This window comes from Delphinapterus leucas, chromosome 8, assembly GCF_059928025.1.
Source record: "Delphinapterus leucas isolate spDelLeu-1000000601 "Yukka" chromosome 8, BTC_Dleu_Yukka2, whole genome shotgun sequence".
Taxonomy (NCBI): Eukaryota; Metazoa; Chordata; class Mammalia; order Artiodactyla; family Monodontidae; genus Delphinapterus; species Delphinapterus leucas.
Genome location: NC_143136.1, coordinates 108,389,560 through 108,407,934, shown reverse-complemented (window position 1 = coordinate 108,407,934; position 18,375 = coordinate 108,389,560). Strand labels below are relative to the sequence as shown.

At 38.1% G+C, this 18,375-nt stretch overlaps 1 protein-coding gene across 2 annotated transcripts in view; it reads right to left on the bottom strand.

Moving 5' to 3' along the window:
• The window catches only part of UGGT1 (UDP-glucose glycoprotein glucosyltransferase 1), a 108,788-nt gene that overhangs the window by 71,544 nt on the left and 18,869 nt on the right, over positions 1-18,375 (bottom strand). For both annotated transcript variants that reach the window (XM_022590528.3, XM_022590529.3), the window contains exons 6-15: positions 18,166-18,340; positions 16,204-16,300; positions 15,207-15,285; positions 13,050-13,150; positions 12,251-12,350; positions 10,753-10,813; positions 7,826-7,917; positions 6,340-6,490; positions 3,980-4,099; positions 2,892-2,977 (exon numbers count right to left, since the gene is read on the bottom strand). In XM_022590528.3, coding sequence (XP_022446236.1) covers positions 2,892-2,977; positions 3,980-4,099; positions 6,340-6,490; positions 7,826-7,917; positions 10,753-10,813; positions 12,251-12,350; positions 13,050-13,150; positions 15,207-15,285; positions 16,204-16,300; positions 18,166-18,340 — 1,062 coding nt within the window. The remainder of the gene's footprint in view (positions 1-2,891; positions 2,978-3,979; positions 4,100-6,339; positions 6,491-7,825; positions 7,918-10,752; positions 10,814-12,250; positions 12,351-13,049; positions 13,151-15,206; positions 15,286-16,203; positions 16,301-18,165; positions 18,341-18,375) is intronic.

Below are 18,375 nucleotides of genomic sequence, written 5' to 3'. Positions count from 1 at the left end.
CTTTATTTAAATTAAGAACTTCTATTCTGCAAAAGAAACTGTTAACAGAAGGAAGACAAGCCAAGATGAGCAAAAAAATCTGTGCAAAACACATATCTGATAAAGGACTGATATGCAAAATACGCTAAGAACTCTTAAAACTAACAATTAAAAAAAAAACAGGGCTTCCCTGGTGGCGCCGTGGTTGAGAGTCCGCCTGCCGATGCAGGGGACACAGGTTCGTGCCCCGGTCCGGGAAGATCCCACATGCCGCGGAGCGGCTGGGCCCGTGAGCCATGGCCGCTGAGCCTGCACGTCCGGAGCCTGTGCTCCGCAACAGGAGAGGCCACAACAGTGAGAGGCCCACGTACCGCAAAAAAAAAAAAAAAACAGTTAAAAATGGGCCAAAGATCTAAACAGGCACCTCACTGAACAAGGCATACAGCTGGCAAATAAGCACATTAAAAGATGCTCAAAATCGTATGTCATTAGGGAAATTCAAATTAAAACCATAATGAGATACCACCATACACCTATGAGAATGGCTAAAATCCAAAAAGTACTGATAACATCAAACTCTGGAGAGGATGGGGAGCCATAGGCACCCTCATTCGTTGCTGGTGAGAATGTAAAACAGTACAACCACTTGGAACACAGTGTGGCACCTTCTCAAAAAACTAAACACACTTTTACCATAAGATAAAGTAATCACACTTAGCAGTATTTACTCAAATGTGCTGAAAACTTATATCCATACAAAAACCTGCATACAAATGTTTGTAGCAGCTTTACTCATAACTGCCCTAATCTGGAAGCAACCAAGATGTTGTTAACAGGTGAATGAATTAAAAAAACTATAGGACATCCATATAATGGAATATTATTCAGTGATAAAAAAAGAAATGAGGTATTAAGCCACAAAAAGACATGGACAAAGAGCTTAAAAGCATACTGTACTGCTAAGTGAAAGAAGCCAATCTGAAAATGTTACATACACCATGATTGCGGAAAAGACAAAAACTATGGAGACAGTAACAAGATCAGTTGTTGCCAGGAGCTGGGAGAGAGGGAGGGAGGGAGGGACAAACAGGTAGAGCACAGGGCATTTTTAGGGCAGTGAAACTAAGCTATATGATACTATAATGGTGGAAACATGTCATTATACATCTGTCAAAATCCACAAAATGTACAGCACAAACAATGAACCCTAATGTAAACTATGGACTTAGTTAATAATAATGTAGCAATACCAGTTAATTAACCAACATCGCTCTAAAAAAATACAAAGTCTATTAATTTTTTTTTAAAAGTACAGCCTAAAAATATATGATAAACATATATCAAACATCATGCTCTCAGGAGGTATGTGTAGAATTTGCGTATGCATGGATGAGGTAGTTGCATGGATGAGGTAGTTGAGAGGGCTTGTTTTTAGATTATAAATTGTTTTTGTCTTTTCAAAACCCCTCTTATGACAGAAATCAAATGAGTAAGCGCCAGGCAGAAATGACCTTAATATTATTCTTATGAAAATAAAAATAAGGGCTAGAACCTAGTTATCTCCTCACAAAGTACTTCCCTTTCCCAAGTATTCAACTTTTAAAAAGGGCATCAGAGTTGTTCTGTTAGCTAAGTCCCCAAATCCAGACTACTGTTTCTCCCAGGACCAGTCCCTCATCAAGTACCAGTAGGGAGGCTCTCAGATTTGTCCCCTCCTCTCCTCAGTCCCTGCCAACAACTCCGTGTACCACAGCAACTCATACAAAGGAAAACAACCGCTGGTCTGCCTTGGTCTTTCCACCAACTGTTCACAACATGCCTGTGAGTTAAGTGTCTTCTTCTCACCTACCTTTGCCATCTGAAGAGCCCATGCCCTCTTCCTGTCCCTCAATGCCATTCAGTAAATCTTTAATTAATGCCCACTGTGTACCATGAGCCAAGTTCTTTTGTGTTCTTATATTCCCTTTTCATCAAAACATAGCTCTGGCTGTAATCCTCCACCTAACCATGTGGTATTCAGGTTTACATTAAATATTTCATTAAACTCAAAATCTCTGCTTTTCCATCAATGAAAACTCGCTATTTTCTTCAAAGTCTATCTTAAATCCAACTTTGCCATGAAACCTTTGTCCTTCCCAAATATCTGTCTATAATCTTTTTTTTCCCTGCAATTCTAAGGCACTTAGAACTAGCAAGGACATAACCTAGCACTTGACTGAGTATCTTACTGGAAGTAGGCACAGTATTTTTTCCAAGAGGGTAGAAATGTGGCTTATGTTCCACTCACAGCATTTAGCTCAGTGCTGAGTATGGAACACACAATAGTGTTAATTAGCTAAAGAGCTCTTTTCTTCTTTATTTTCATGTTTTCTAAGAATTCAAATTTTATCAACATGTAAAATTACCACATTCTATTCAGAATGCGGGAATATCTTAATCCTTATATGTAAAACCTTCGAACATTGTTCTGAGGAGGTACAGTGGAAACCCCAGCCATTTAAGTACCCCGTGGGCAGATTTAGTAACACAAGTGAAATAAATGTGCCTGTTTGCATCTATAAAAAGCTGTGTATACATTTAGTCCTTGACAGTCTGACAAAAGTTCTTGGCAAAGCTCCTTACCTCTGCTGAAGGTAGGCTTTGTGATTTGGAAAATTCCTGAGCAAGCTGAGATCACATGCTATTTTTACACAGGCTATTTATTAATAACTCAATGACGGTAAGATTCTATTCATTGAGAATCAAATTCTCTCCCCCAAAAGATACCGGCTTCATACTGAGCAAAAGATAAAACTGCCCTTAACGACCCCCACGATTAATTATCCTACAATTCAGTAACACCAGACTTGTTAAGAATGACAAACAAAACCTCAGCTAAACGAGATATACCATCAAATTGATAACGGTGTTACCTTAGTGGTATATGATTACTGAGGAACATCTCAGCTGTGTTAATCAACTCTGCAGTGCTCTCATGAGCAGGATCAACTATGAAAACCTGTAGGGAAGGGAAAGGAAAACATGAAACGACATTTATTCAAATGTCGCTGGGCCAATAAAAATGCCTTAGTCTTTACACTTGAAGGCCACCTTTTTCCAGCTACTTTCGAACCACATAAAAGAAGTTATACAAACTACACCTAACAAAACCCAAATTTTATTAACTCTGCCACCTTAGAAAATGGAGATTAGCTTCCTGTGTATTCATTTCGAAGGATCTCTGAATTAAGAATTCACTTAGAACCCAATTTTTAGACAACAGTAGCTATCATGTATTAAGTTCTCATGATGTACTTTAAAAAATAGTAATTACCCCATTTAATCTCATTTAATCAAATAAAGTTCTCATTTAATAAAGTTTAATAAATTATCTCATCTGGTAAGAGTAAAAGAGATTGAAGTTTTGACTGGGAAGGAAAAAAGTGGTTTCAAGGGTGAGGCAAGTATAGAGGATCATTTCCCCTGAAACTTCTGAGGAAGCCAACCTTGGCCATAACCTGCCCCGTCTCTTTAGGAACTGCATGAGGTAAAAGAAAGACATGAGAGGGGAAAAGAGCGTCAACTAAAACCCCTTTTCCTCTATCTCTCTAAAGCAGTGGAATAAGGATTAAAAAGCAGGAGCTGACGAAGATTTATTTAAGGGAATAAATTGAACTACTGAATTTTAGGGATTAAGATATTCAAGAAAAATGGTAGTAACATATTCATCTTCTGAGTAAAAAAGAACAACTGTCTTAAAACTTAACACAGTCTGAACCGTGAGATAAGGATGAGGAGCGTTTCCTCATACACTGACACTGCACAGCCCTACAAACAATCAGTACACTTCCCAACCCTTCCACTTTGAATATGGAGCTAGAAAAAGAGCATATCTAGGGGTGGTGGTGGGGAGAAGCAGCTAGTAAAGGAGAGAAGTGAACGTTCCAGATATGACAGAAAGCAGGGGAGAAGGCAAGGAAGAAATAGAGATCACAGCCCAGCAATAAGGAGTTTTACTTACCATGTTGTGCAAGTTCTTCCTGATCTGTCGGATAACACCAGGAAAAGTGGGGCGAAGCAACTCCTGTAGACTAGAAGGCCATGAATTATATCTGCTATCAACCTCCAGGTTGTTGATCCACTACAAAAAAAAAAAAGAACACAACATTGTGCATACACTTTAGTCACCATTAGTGAAATTTGCAGAAATAACAGTTAGACTTTAAATTATTTCAAGAAGAATCACATGGGAAAGACCATTTTTGAAAATATAAAGACCAAGTAGAAAAACGAATGACTAAAACACAAGCCACAGAATAGGAGAAGGTATTTGCGACCTACTAAATCAATAAAGGACTAGTGTCAAGAATGTCTATAGAAATCTAATATATCAATTAAAAAAAGGCAAGCAACATGAGAAATGGAAATGAGTCAAGAATATAAATAAGAAATTTACAGAGGAAATTTAAATGGGCAATTAACACAAGGAAAAATGTACACCTTTACTAGCAATCCAAGAAATATAAACTAAAAGCACAATGAAATTTCACACTGATTAAACTGAAAAAAAAAAATTTTAAGTTTGTCAATATCCATGAATAGGCAAAAATATAGAACAATGGGAATTCTCACCCAATTCTGGCATCTGGAAGTCACTTTAGAGAAGATGACCTAATGAAGTTGAAGCCTTTATTACTACCCTACCACTAAGCCTTTATTACTACCCTACCACTAAGTACTACAGCTCTAGGTGTCTACCCCAAATATATTCTCACATGTATGCACGAAGAGAGAGGTACAAAAAGAGCCGTTAACAGTACTGCTTATTAACAGCAAAACATTAGAAACAACTAAATAGCCATAAAAAAGGAACGGATAAATAGTATACAATATTTGTACAAAAAGAGCAGGGTGGGGCTTCCCTGGTGGCACAGTGGCTGAGAGTCCGCCTGCTGATGCAGGGGACACGGTTTCATGCCCCAGTCCGGGAAGATCCCACATGCTGCGGAGCGGCTGGGCCCGTGAGCCACAGCGGCTGAGCCTGCGCGTCCGGAGCCTGTGCTCCGCAATGGGACAGGCCGCAACAGCGAGACGCCCGCGTACCACAAAAAAAAAAAAAAAAAAGAGCAGGGTGGGAAAGTATGTGTATATTACCTTGCTTATGTAAACAGAGTATTTCTGGAAGGATATACAACGAATTGACAATGCCTGTTGCTTCCAGGGAGAAAAACTGGACAGCTGGGTGAAGAGTTTTTTCAATACACACTCTTTTGTATGTCTTAAATTCTAAACTGTGAATTTATAAAAGATATTTTTAAAAATAAGTAAAATATAAAACATGTGATAAACTAGATCTATATGTATCAAACCACATAAGCCTTCAAAAAATTACTGAGTAATAAAAATTGTTGAAGGATACTGATACGGCATTTTTCAAAATTTTACAACATACAATAGGGAAGAAAATGATCAAGTAAGGTACAGGAGGGATACACGCCCACTTCAGAAGAGGAATTACCTGCAAGGAGGAGAGGGGTGGAACTGGGAAGAGATATAAAGAGGGCTTTGACTGAAACATTTTTTCCTTCCAAGAAAACATGAAATGATTAAATGGTAGCATTTAGTAAGTATGGCGATGGGTCCTACAGTTGCTAATTATGTTAGTCTCTTTACTCTTCGTAATGAAAAAATTTTTAACAGGAAAAAAATGACATCACAGTATTCATCAAAATAACAGTTACACCACCAAGTGAGAAGTCAAGTAGTGAACATCTACATTCTATATTATTCCCCTTTCCAAACACTTTCCCTAAAATCAGTGCAGGACAGACACCAAGAAAAGGGGACTGGAGAGCTGAGGGTGCCAGGCATGTCTCCATCACCGACCTCACTTCCACCACGACTGCCCGAGACAGCTCTGCTCCCTCTGGTCTCTTTACAGACAAGGAGACAAAGGCCCAGAGACATCACAGAGCGATATTAATCTACATAAATCCTTCAACATAAAATATCAAAGGCCTGTTAAAGGAGGTTGGTAGCTAAAAACTGGTATTTTTAAACAAAATCACACAAGACTTGCGTGCAACTGAGAATATACAAACTAAACACTTTCCCAAGAGATGCTCAGCCAAATTCCTAAAGAGATACAAAAGTGGAAAAATCACGGTCTTAGCCACAGTAAGCCTAATAGCTCAACTTTCTGGAGCATTTAAGAGCCTACTTTACTATATACACATAGCCGCATATATGCAGTTGTTGTAAAACTTTGATGCCGACAAGAGAGATAAGAGGAATAACTTACCTCTCCTAAAAGACAAATGCGAAAACCATAATAAAATACTTGGCCAGACCACTCCCTGGACACGCTCACAGAATACCTACCGAAATAGCAGGGCTCCTGATGTCTACAGCATAGTCGGCCTCAGAGGGCTGGATGTTCAGTTTCAAAACATTATGCAGAGAAACGCCTTCTATTCCCAATCTGTGCAGACCCTCCATCACCCGAGCTTCATTCCTCAATATATCAAACAGACTGAAAAAAAACAAATAGGTATTTAGGAGAAAGGGCTTAAAAAAAAAAATTCTCACCATGAGAAAAATATATCAGTTCAAACTCAATGCCCTACCAAACAAGTTGAGAAATCAAAAGAGGGAGCTCTTCCCTTGCTTCCTTTTGTCCAAATATTTGGAACCAAGTAGGCAGGAGTTGCTTCTTGGCTGATGTTTATTTATACTTGTCTACGTATACACTGTGTATAGAAATTATCTCTAAGTATAAACACACAATTTGAGGATGAAATAATCCTAAACGTGGATTTTACATTGCATGTTTTTAAAAACACTGAAGTAATCTCCCTGTGATATTTCTTACAACTGCACATGAATCTAAAATTATGTGAAAAGCTTACTAAAAAAACACCAAAAAATATACTAAATAATGTATGTTTAATATATGTTTCAATATCAGCATCAATTCCCACAGGCACACACAGAGATGATCACAGAAAATGGTCTGGAGGAATTCACACCCAACTTAAGAGGTTTGCTGGGTAAGGAAGAAGAAATAAGAAGACTGTTCCTTTATCTCTGCATTATTTAAAACTGTTTACAATAAGCAAGTACACAGTTTGCAATACTCTGGAAAATTAAAGAGATTTTTCTAATAAAAAATAAAAACATGGGCAATCTTTTAATGTGTCCTTTACTAATTTTTTACTAGCTCTGAAAGCAGTATATGGACATAAAAGCTCAATTAACATAATGTGAAAACTATCTTACTGTGGAAACTGCTTCTTTTAAAGCATTAACCAACCACAGCTTTTGTTTTCACTATTATGAAGCCGCAGTATCAACTGTGTCAATTTTAATATCAAAGATAAAATCAGAATTCTACCTGTCTTCTGCACCCAACCCCCAAAATTCATAAGGAAAATTTAGAGCAACTTAGTCCTAAACCACATTTTAACAAAACAAAAAGGTATCAAATAATATATGTAAGACAGATCACCTTCTGAGACACCAGAGGCCGCATTTTGCATAAACCTACTTCATACTGTTCTCAGAAACAAAAGAACCTGCTCTCTTCTGTTTCTATGGTTAACAGGAAAACTAAGGCTCTGAAAAGGCACCCTCAAAAGACACCTGGGCCTTAAATGTCCAAGGCATCAGACGTACATTAGGATAAAAAATGGCCAAGTATCATCCTGCCCATCCCAGCCAGAACATGGGCCTACCTAAATGCACACACTGGGCCTGCTAAGTCATCAGGCTTTGCAACCTGTCACATCAAGGAGCAACAACAGTCTGGACATGTCATAAGGAGCCACACGTTATAAAAACTTTTCAGGGTGAAAAATATTATCCATACCTGAATATATCCTGCGTCTCTAAGTCAATATGAAGCCCATTGATGAACAGTGCTGAATCTCCAGGCTGTAACCCTAAAGTTCCCTTGAAATACTGAAATATTAAAAACTTATTAAGGAGCAGGAAGAGAATACTTAATAAAAATTTCCATGTTTCTGGTTTTATTATACGTACAAATGTTGACAATGATTAATACAACTGTTTCCTACAATACTGGGGATAGGGAGGGTGTTAAATAAGCCAAGCACGGAGAGTTACTTTTTGGCTGCCCTTCCCTGTCTGTGATGCCAGCCAAGGTTGTGCTAGCAGTCACTGACAGCTGGGCCTCCTGGATGAAGTCCAGGCATCCGATCTAAAAGGGTTTCAAAACCCCACACCTCCCTTAAACTTTCAAACTAAGGCACACCAAGAAACTTTGAGTTGCTGAGCTAAGGACAGCACGTACATACACCCGAGCTCTCCAAGACCACCTCCACGGGGCCCTTCAACTGCTGCTCTCTGACGCGGTGGAATGCATGTGACCATGCAGCCCCTGCAGCCCTCAGACCCGCCTGACCCACTGGAAACAGTGCTTTGATGCCATATCATACACAGCTTCTGTTGGCTTATATCCTTTCCAATCAATTCCTCTTTCTCTGCAAGGAAACTGCAACGGTTGATCACATATTCAACACCACACAGTAGAGAAGGGAAGAAACGTATCAGATACTAGGGACAGAACATGGATCCCTTAGCTCTCCCAGGGCTGGGGGAGAGGGGCAGGGATCGCTGAGCTCCCTTCACTCCCCCTCACTCAGTGGACAGAGAGAAATGAACTCTAAGATCTAGGACTGCATGGGAAAAACACAAAACAACGCAGAAGCCACGGCTTTTGCTTCTCTGCCCTGCCAGGATAAAATGGCAAGGAAGATTAGGGGATAACAGAAATTTGCATCAACAAGAATCAGGATTTCTTACAAGGGAAAGAAAAACTCCACGTCCACTCATTCCCAGGCTGCGAATACAGCACCCTGTGACTGTGGGAAAGACTGACTGGGAACTATGTGAAATGAAACACAACAGAGGATGGGGATCCCATTCTGAAAACAGGGGACTGCACGGAAGTTACCAAATGCTCTGTCCTACTGGGCTTCTACAACTCCAGCAGCCAGACCTCACCCTCCCGGCAGAAGATCAGAAGATCCTTTTCGGGAGACTAAACAGCTCAAGAGGAAAGGTTTAAAGATTCTGTCACTGGAGTTCCCTGGGAAACGACCATACCACCACAGCCTACAGTCACAAAGACGCATCCTTCAGGCTTTCAATCAGTTTTTTATTGCCTCACTGTCTAATATGAGCCGTTAGTGAGAGATCACCAGACATCTAAGGAAAGCCTCTAACATTAAAGACAAGAGAACAAGACAAAAAGAAAGGCAACTTAAGAGGGAACAACAGACCATGCAGAGAAAAGAAAACACATACATGAACCATCGATATCTTCAGAAGGATAAGACAACACCATAAAAAGAAGAATTCAAAAATAACCCTTGTAAATTAAAAATTTGACAACTAAAGAAAGAAATCTCAACAAGTGGTCTGAAAATCCTTCCCAGAAAGTTTAAAAATAAAAGACAGAAGAACTGGAAAACAGGAAATAAGAGATTTTTAATTAGGCCAAACTAGTCAGGGAGATATAACATCTTAAGAATAAACAGGAATTCTAGGAAAACAGAAAAGAGAAACCAAAAAGAAGAAGAAATGCAAGGAAATATGTCCAGAAAATTTCCCAATACTAAAGGAAAGGATTTTCCAGATTTAAAGGGCCCAAGAGTACAAAGTACCAACCACCCAAGAGTACAAAGACTTTTTAAAAAGGCATTATCACTACGGAATTTCAGATTACTAGGGTCAAAGAAAAGACCCTACATGATTCCAGAAAGAAAAGCCAGATCTCATACAAAGGCTTCAGACTTCTCAAAAGCCATAATGGAAACCAAACTTCCAAGGAGCGATAACTTCAAACTTCTAAATGACTTCCAACCTAGAATTCTATACCCAGCCAAGCTATCAATAAAAACAGAAATGGAAGGGACTTCCCTGGCAGTCCAGTGGTTAAGACTCCACGCTTCCATTGCAGGGGGCGTGGGTTCGATCCCCAGTTGGGGAATTAAGATCCTTCTTGCCGCTCAGCGCAGCCAAAAACAAACAAAAAAACAAAATGGAAAACTGATTTCTCAAGAGTCTGAAATTTACCTCACATGCAACCTTTCCCATGAAGAATGATTTGCTGCACCAAAATAAGGGAGTAAACCAAAAACAAAGAAGACATGGAATCCAAGAAATAGGAGATCCAAAAAAAAGAGGTTAAAGGAAGGTCTCAGGATAACTGGTATGTACTAGACATAAAGAAAAACCAGTCCACAGTGAAGCAGATCAAAAATTGATAAAACCATGACAAAAACACAGGGATGGTAGAAAGATGGGGAAAGTGCCAATATGGAGTACTGGTAGACAGTGGGAGAAGTGGGGAGAGCAGTGAAAGAAAGTCAGACCTCATCCTTGTAACAGAAGGCCAATACACAAGATTGGAAACTGAGAAAGTACCAATTTAAGTTTGCTGGAATCTGGAGATAAATATCCAAAGAATCAACTAGGAGTTAAAAGCAGATGCTTCTGGGAAGGGGGTCACACAGGGAGTGAGACATGTTGGCGGGGGTGCTTTTTTCTAAAGAAACAGGTAGCACCATTTGATGCTTTGAATTATATATTCATATTCAACTTTGATTAACTACTGAAAGTATAAAAAAGATTACAGAAATGAATCAAAATACCATCGTCTTTAATAAAAGAAGAGTAAAACTATTAAATGTCACTGATTTAACTCACATTTCCGCATCTTTAAAGATATAATACAAAACAGAAAGGCCACTATTTTCCATTGGTTAATACCTTCTGATTCTCTTCCACTTCGGTTCTAAGTTCTGAACTCACGGCTGTTTTTGTTATTGCTCTAAGGAAATAAAAACATTATCAGTGCTTAGTTTAGTATTTGATATAAAAGGCTTCACTTTCCCTATACGAAATAACACATTGCTCCATAAATTACAAAAAACTAAATGGAAAAAACCTTAAACCTTTACAATTGATAAATATATTCCTCCTCTCAGATGTCTGTATTTGTTTATTATGTATCTGCTTATTATCACAAGATATAAAACCAAGGAAAAGTAACAGTAATAATTGCACTTTGATGCGAGTGCAATTATTTCCAAGACCTTAGTTAAATATATGTAACTCTATTCCTGTATATGATCTCTACAGCTCACAGGCTAAGGATATTGTTCAATAAGTTAAGGCAGCAGACTGTTCAAGCTATTTAAGCACATGTATATCTTCAATAGCATGCTTGATTAAATGATAATGTACTATATGATTCTTAAGTCCTGTCTAAGAAGTATTCTCCCAAGACTAATCAAATAAACAAATTTACAAAACATCTCATATCAGAAGTCAAAACACCTCATTCAGTGACTCAAGAAAAAGACTGACAATTATTTAAGTTTCTGAAAATGTGGCTTTTAAAACAGGTTTGCCTTGTATTTATGAGATGTGGAGGACCATTATACAATTGAAAGCAATAGCAGAAAAGCAGCATTCAAAATCTTAATCTGTCACTATGAACAAGTCAGTCTCTATGATTCCTTTCCTTCGTCAAGAATGAGTAAGATGATTGCTTCCCTGGTGGCGCAGTGGTTGAGAGTCTGCCTGCCAACGCAGGGGACACGGGTTTGAGCCCTGGTCTGGGAAGATCCCACATGCCGCGGAGCAGCTGGGCCCGTGAGCCACAATTGCTGAGCCTGCGTGTCTGGGGCCTGTGCTCCGCAACAAGGGAGGCCGCGATAGTGAGAAGCCCGCGCACCGCGATGAAGGGTGGCCCCCGCTTGCCACAACTAGAGAAAGCCCTGGCGCAGAAACGAAGACCCAACACAGCCATAAATTAATTAATTAATTAATTTAAAACAAAAAAAAAGAATGAGGAAGATGATATATAAGAAACTCTTCAGGAAGAAAAACCCCAGAGTCCATGCCAGACCCTAAGTTAGTTACATCTACATACATTAAATTTTGTTAACTCATCTAATCCTGAAAGGCAGGTGTTGTTATTTCTGTTTTCCTGCTGAGGAACGTGATTATTTACAAAGTTCACACAACTAGCAAGAGGCAGCGCCAGGAACACAACCTAGACTGCTCTCTTCAACCACACAACACAGGGGCTTGTCGCCTTCTCGGGAAGATGGGCCATTAACAGTACAGTGCTGGTAGTAAGACAACTTTAATTTCCTAAGCATTTTCATATTTTAATGGCTTCATTTTATGCATAAACATGAAGATAATTAGGCATATGTTAAAAAGAAGAATGTCTCAAAGCCTTATTACTCTATGTTACCTGGCTTTGGTAGGAAAATTTTGACTAAGATCCTTCATAATCACCAGAGCTAACTCAGTAGGAGCAGCCAAGATTCGGGCAGCAGTCTGAAAACTTAGATCTGCAACAACATCAAACGCAAGTTAAAGTGTATTCATCTACAGCAATGAGAAAGAAACAGGAAAAAAGCACATTTATTTCCCACTATTTTCTTGGTAACTAAGAATGCCCTAGAATGCCATTTCAAAGCATGCCCATGGTTGAATTGAAGGTTTTACTCACTTCATAGGCCCCTAGGGTGCTTACTGTAGCCGTTCCTTGATCTGCCTGCATAAACACTAAGGCATACACCAACACATTTATTAGCACAGGATTAATCCACCCCAAATTCTTCTCCTTCTTCTGGATTTACAACATAACACCAAGTACAGCAAAAGGCTTTAGTAAACTATGCTGGGAAAGAAAACCTTGACACATACTTCTCTGGACCAGAAAAGCACACATACATCCTGCCATACTGACATGCCTTTAACATCCAACTGTGTAATAAATGTATACACACAGAAACACGAAGATTAAAACAAACCTGTTACAAGCTTATGCACCTGGTCACACAAAGAAAGATCTGGTAGCTCATCTACAAATATATATTACTCTGCAGAGTGTTATTTGTCTACAAAAGGACTTTCTTCCTTTCTTTTCTAATATATCAGGATTAATCACATGATCCTTAAAATTTGTGAATAAATACAATCAAATTCAAATTCTGTTTCTTTTAAATACCGTGAAATTTAGAATGATTCCTCTACGTTTTTATTACCTTGCAATTGCCAAACTTTTAAAGGTGCCATTTCATTGGTGCTCTCAACGAGATGCTTTCTGAGTTCTTTCAACTGTCCCTTCAGGTCAGGGTGCAGGTCTCTGAAAGAAACATAAAATCAATCCTTTTCAGGTGTCTTTTCTTTCCCAAAGCACATTTAGAAGTTGACCCCAAATTTATCTTCACAACTCTCCCCACTTAGTAACAGGAAAATTCCTACAATATAGGAAAAATATTAAATTTTTCTTAAGAAACAAGTTAATATAGAAAAGTATAAGTTAATTTAAAAACCATAAAATTTACAGATTAAAAAATGAATCACTACAACAGCAACTCTCTATGTTGGGGGAGGGAGAGGAGTGGGACTGAGAGTAGGGAACAGAGGGGACCTCAACTCTACCTGCTGTGTGGTGGAACCAATCCTTCCACCTTGGTTCTTTCTTTCTTCAAGTAAAAGAAGGTGTTATGTTGCAGGAAAAAAAAACCTTGATAAACAATTCTTTGGTACAGAAAAGCAAGTACGATAGAAACAGTCAGTTCTGGGTGGTGAGTACAGGGGTATGTTATATTATTCTCCATCCTTTCCAGAACCTTTTTAATTTCTCAAAATAAAATTGGAAATACCTTGCTTCCAATCCCAAAGTGAGTTTCTTTCAGCTACATGCTCATAAATCCTTTAGTCACATGAATATAATTCAAGCTAACCAAGATTATTGCGTTTTGCTTAGTTTTATCTTGAAATACAGTGCATTCTATTTAAAGTTAGTAAAACAGAAGTTTTCAGAGGCAGAGATAGATCATTTAGATCAGACAGACAGACAGGTGGAACAGAGTAATCCTCTTTTTAACACTAAAAACTCAAAATTTCTTAAATGCAACCTGCCGAAAGTAAAATATTTACTCAGATCCTTCACCATCCCACCAATCCATTCCAGTTACTACACTTTTCTTCATGATAAAAATACCTTAAAATGGGTCACTTACTTCAGGTAGTTAAATAACTATTCTGAGTGTCCAAAAAGGAAATTGTCTCCAATATTCTACATATTACCTTTGTGCTATAAACACATGAAATCATAATGCTATCCAAAAAACAAACATATAAAACATGAATATGAAAAGGGATTCTGGAAACCTGGATGCAGTAAAAACGGAACCTGACTGCATAGTAATAAGGCCATAACTGATGTTCAATACAAAGAAATGTGCATGTGCACAGGATGAACTCAACATATGCACAGTCACTCCACATCGACAAAGTCATCTCTACTAAACTGTTAGTCTAGCTGTCATTTCACTGGGTCAAATGTTAAAGCTAAAATATATGAAACTGCACCTACACATACTATTTCTATTAAAAAAAAAAAAAAAAAGCACACCATAGATGTCCTAGTTAAGATTTCCAGATAAAGCAGGATTCAGGGCTCTGAACAATGATCAAATCATAACAGAAATAACTGCAACATTTAAAATAACAGCTAAGAACATTTTTCAGCTATAAAATTCTATTATGCTTTCATAAAATAGTTATGGAATTTTCTTCAGAAAGCCACTTCCTATCCTCTTTCATATAAAGCAAATTGTAATAAAATGTATTTTAACTGAACATATATAAAATCTACCACACCTCCTACTACAACTCTTTTGCAATTTTTCAAACTATGTTTAGTATAAGTAAATAGCTATAAATACAACATTGTAAATCAACTATAATTCAATAAAATAAATTTTTTTTAAAAAGAGATAAGAAACAAACAAGCAAAAAAATAAATAAATAATAGCTATGCCCTCTCTAATGTAAAATACATTTGATTTCCCTCAGGAAAAGAATGCATAAAACAATTACATTTCTCCTATTATGTGAATCAAAAAATGGCATGTGACTTTATGCTATCAACTGCAAGGTCCAGAAAATAAATCAATTTAAGCCGTAAGCAGGCAGCCATAGTATCATGTAAGAATAATGTGCTTCAGAATTACCAGAAATCATAAACTGTACTACAAACTAACTGGTCATCTCCTCATATCAGATTACATACATAAAGTATTGTTGAGAGATCCGTAACTCAGGCAGTAAAGAGAAAGATGATGCTTACAATGTGAAGAAGGCTGGAGGTTTAAACAGAATAAGACCCTTTCCCAAAAGAATAAACATACCTTAATCTTCCAAAGAGAAATCCTTGAACTTCATCAATAGGATCATTTTCACCAATCACTGTGGTGTTAACTTCAGTTCCTACAAAAGCACAGCAAATACATGTCTAATCACTCAGATTAGAAAGAAAAATATTAACTTCACAGAATTTGAAAAAATTTTGAAACACCTGAAACTACAATAGATTTAAAATGTTGAATACCTCAACTAACATAGTGGTTAACAAACACACACAATAAATGAGTTTTTGATATATCCTGTGTTCCTGGATAAAGAAAGAATGTGTTTTTCCTTAAACTGTGGAAATTTTTACATGTTAAATATTTCAAAATTAATACCTTTAAAATTATGAATAACGGATTTTTCAATATCAAAATTCTGAGGAATTTGCAACTAGGCAACTTAATCCTAAATATAATGATTGAGGACAGGATGATTAAGTACTAGGCTATCTTCCATGTACCAAAACCAATCATTTTTACCTAAAGGTAACAAGCTCAAAAGACATAAAAAGATTACGCATAAAACTTGTTGAAATAATGAATTCAAAACCCTAGAATATTACAACAGGAAGTATCCACAATAAACTGTTCCAAGTGCAGAAAATAATATAAAAACAAACTGTTTGTTAATTATATGATAGCTGAAGATTTCACATTGGGTCACAAATTAATTACTATTTGTGAACTACCTATCATCAATAACAATAGCTACTACTTACTGAACTCTTTTGTGAAAAAAACTTCGTTAAATTCTTTACCTCTACATCTTATTTTCTCCTCAAAAATACTTCAAGAGGCATATATCATTATCTGAACTCTACAGAGGAAAAAATTAGGACCTAAAGAATTTGTCACCCAACTCAGATATAGCAGAACCAAGATTCAAACACAGGTTCATAATACTCCTAAATCTATTCTTTTTCATTAAAGAAACAAATTCCCCTTTAACTCATATTTAAAGAAAAGAAAACACATTGGTCTTAATTTACAAATTCACCTTTCACCTGAGTATCATCCTTGGCCTTGTACTCAGTGCTCTTAATGGCCAACTCCACACCATAGCCAGAGAGGTAAACAGGCTCCTTCCTGGGATTCTGCAAGCAGAGCAAGTATTCCACCATCACCACTCAGCTCTCCACGCATTCCCACCTAGCTCTTTATGCATCACAGCATACAGAGCCTGACCATGTTAATGTCACATAGCCATCACCTAGGATTACACACTCAAAACATGCTTGAACTTCCATGGGAATCCTTAGATCGTGGATCCTGCCACAAGTGTGAGAACAGGAATTCCAAGGTAGAAACAAAACCAGATGAAGGGGGCTTCCCTGGTGGCGCAGTGGTTAAGAATCCGCCTGTCAATGCAGGGGACACGGGTTCGATCTCTGGTCTGGGAAGATACCACATGCCGCAGAGCAGCTAAGCCCGTGCGCCACAACTACTGAGCCTGCGCTCTAGAGCCTGCAAGCCACAACTACTGAAGCCCACGTGCCCTAGGGCCGGCGCTCCACAACAAGACAAGCCATCAAAATGAGAAGCCCGCACACCGCAACGAAGAGTAGCCCCCACTCGTCACAACTAGAGAAAGCCCGCCCGCAGCAACAAAGACCCAAGGCAGCCAAAAGTAAATTTAAAAAAAAATTTTTTAAAAAAACAAAAAACAGATGAAGGGATAGCGGAAAGGGCAAAGGTCACCAAACCATGTGAAGAAATGGAGAAAACAAAAAAGCAGTTCCGGAACCTACGCAGGGTTGAAAACTGGTGAGGTTTCAAACCTAGAAGTGCTTTGTTGAGACTGTGTGTGTAAATGTGTGTGTGTGTGTGTACATTTTTTTACTGACTTTAAATGTCTTCAGGCAGGGTTTGGGCTGACCTAATGTCACAGGCTTACCATCATCCTGAATAAGGATGGCCCTTTAAATACCAGCAATAGGGACTTCCCTGGTGGTCCAGTGGTTAAGAATCCACCTTCCAATGCAGGGGACGCAGGTTTGATCTGTGGTTGGGCAACTGTGCGGCCGAGGCAACTGAGCCCGCGCACTCTAGAGCCCACACGCCACAACTAGAGAGAAGCCCACATGCCCCAACGAAGAGCCCGCGTGCTGCAACAAAAGATCCTGCGTGCCGCAACTAAAACCTGACACAGCCAAATAAATAAATAAATATTTTTAAAAAAACCAGCAATACAAGCAAGGTGGGGGGGGGTGTCCAAAACTCGATATTGATACATCTGTTTCTGCTCACATAAATTTTCATTTAAAATTTTTATTTTACTTTCCCATGGACTTAACATCCGATATTTACTGAGCTTAATATGACACAGAAACTTTAAAGGCCAACGATCTTTACATATAAATATTTTAAATGCTAAATGCCACACAAGGTTTCGAAAGCTTAATTTTAAATCAATTCTGCCTGAGTTTACCTCTTTCGAAATCCTTTTTCTATCAAATAAAAAGATGCCAAAAAGAAAAAAAAAGGGTTTGGAAAGGAAGTGAATTCAAGAATCAGTTCCATAGTATGATGACCATATTAAATCTGGACCAAATTAAATATAATTTACATGGTTCATTTTGAAATAGAACGTAGGGAATTCCCTGGCGGTCCAGTAGTTAGGACTCTGTGCTTTCACTGCCCAGGGCCCCGGGTTCAATCCCTGGTCGGGGAACTAGGATCCCAGGAGCCGCATGGCATGGCCAGGAAAAAAAAAAAAAAATCAAAGCTGAAACAGAATGTCAATTTTATACAGCCATTTTTTAGGCACATTGCTTTACATTTCTTCAGAAAGGCAAGCAAAGTACCTCCTATGTGCAAATAACAGATTTGATGAAAGTACTACACTTCCCAAAAAAGTAGTTCAAATCATTTTATAAAGGGGGAAATTATTAGCTGAAGTGCTAAGGTTGTGGTGAGCAAACTAATATTTAAAACAGTTATAAAATAAGTCAATACTTACAGATATATAATGTCTGAATACGTAATTGATTTCGCCTGCACTGCTTTTTGATACAAGTTGTCGGTGAAACTTATAAAACTCCTCAGAGCCAATCTCAGAGTAGAAAATAACCACTGAGCTTTCAGGATTAGATGAGGGATATCTGTGATCTCCTTTGAACAATAAAGGTTTTGGTCTGAAAACAAATATTAAAAGCTTAAAATTGTTAAC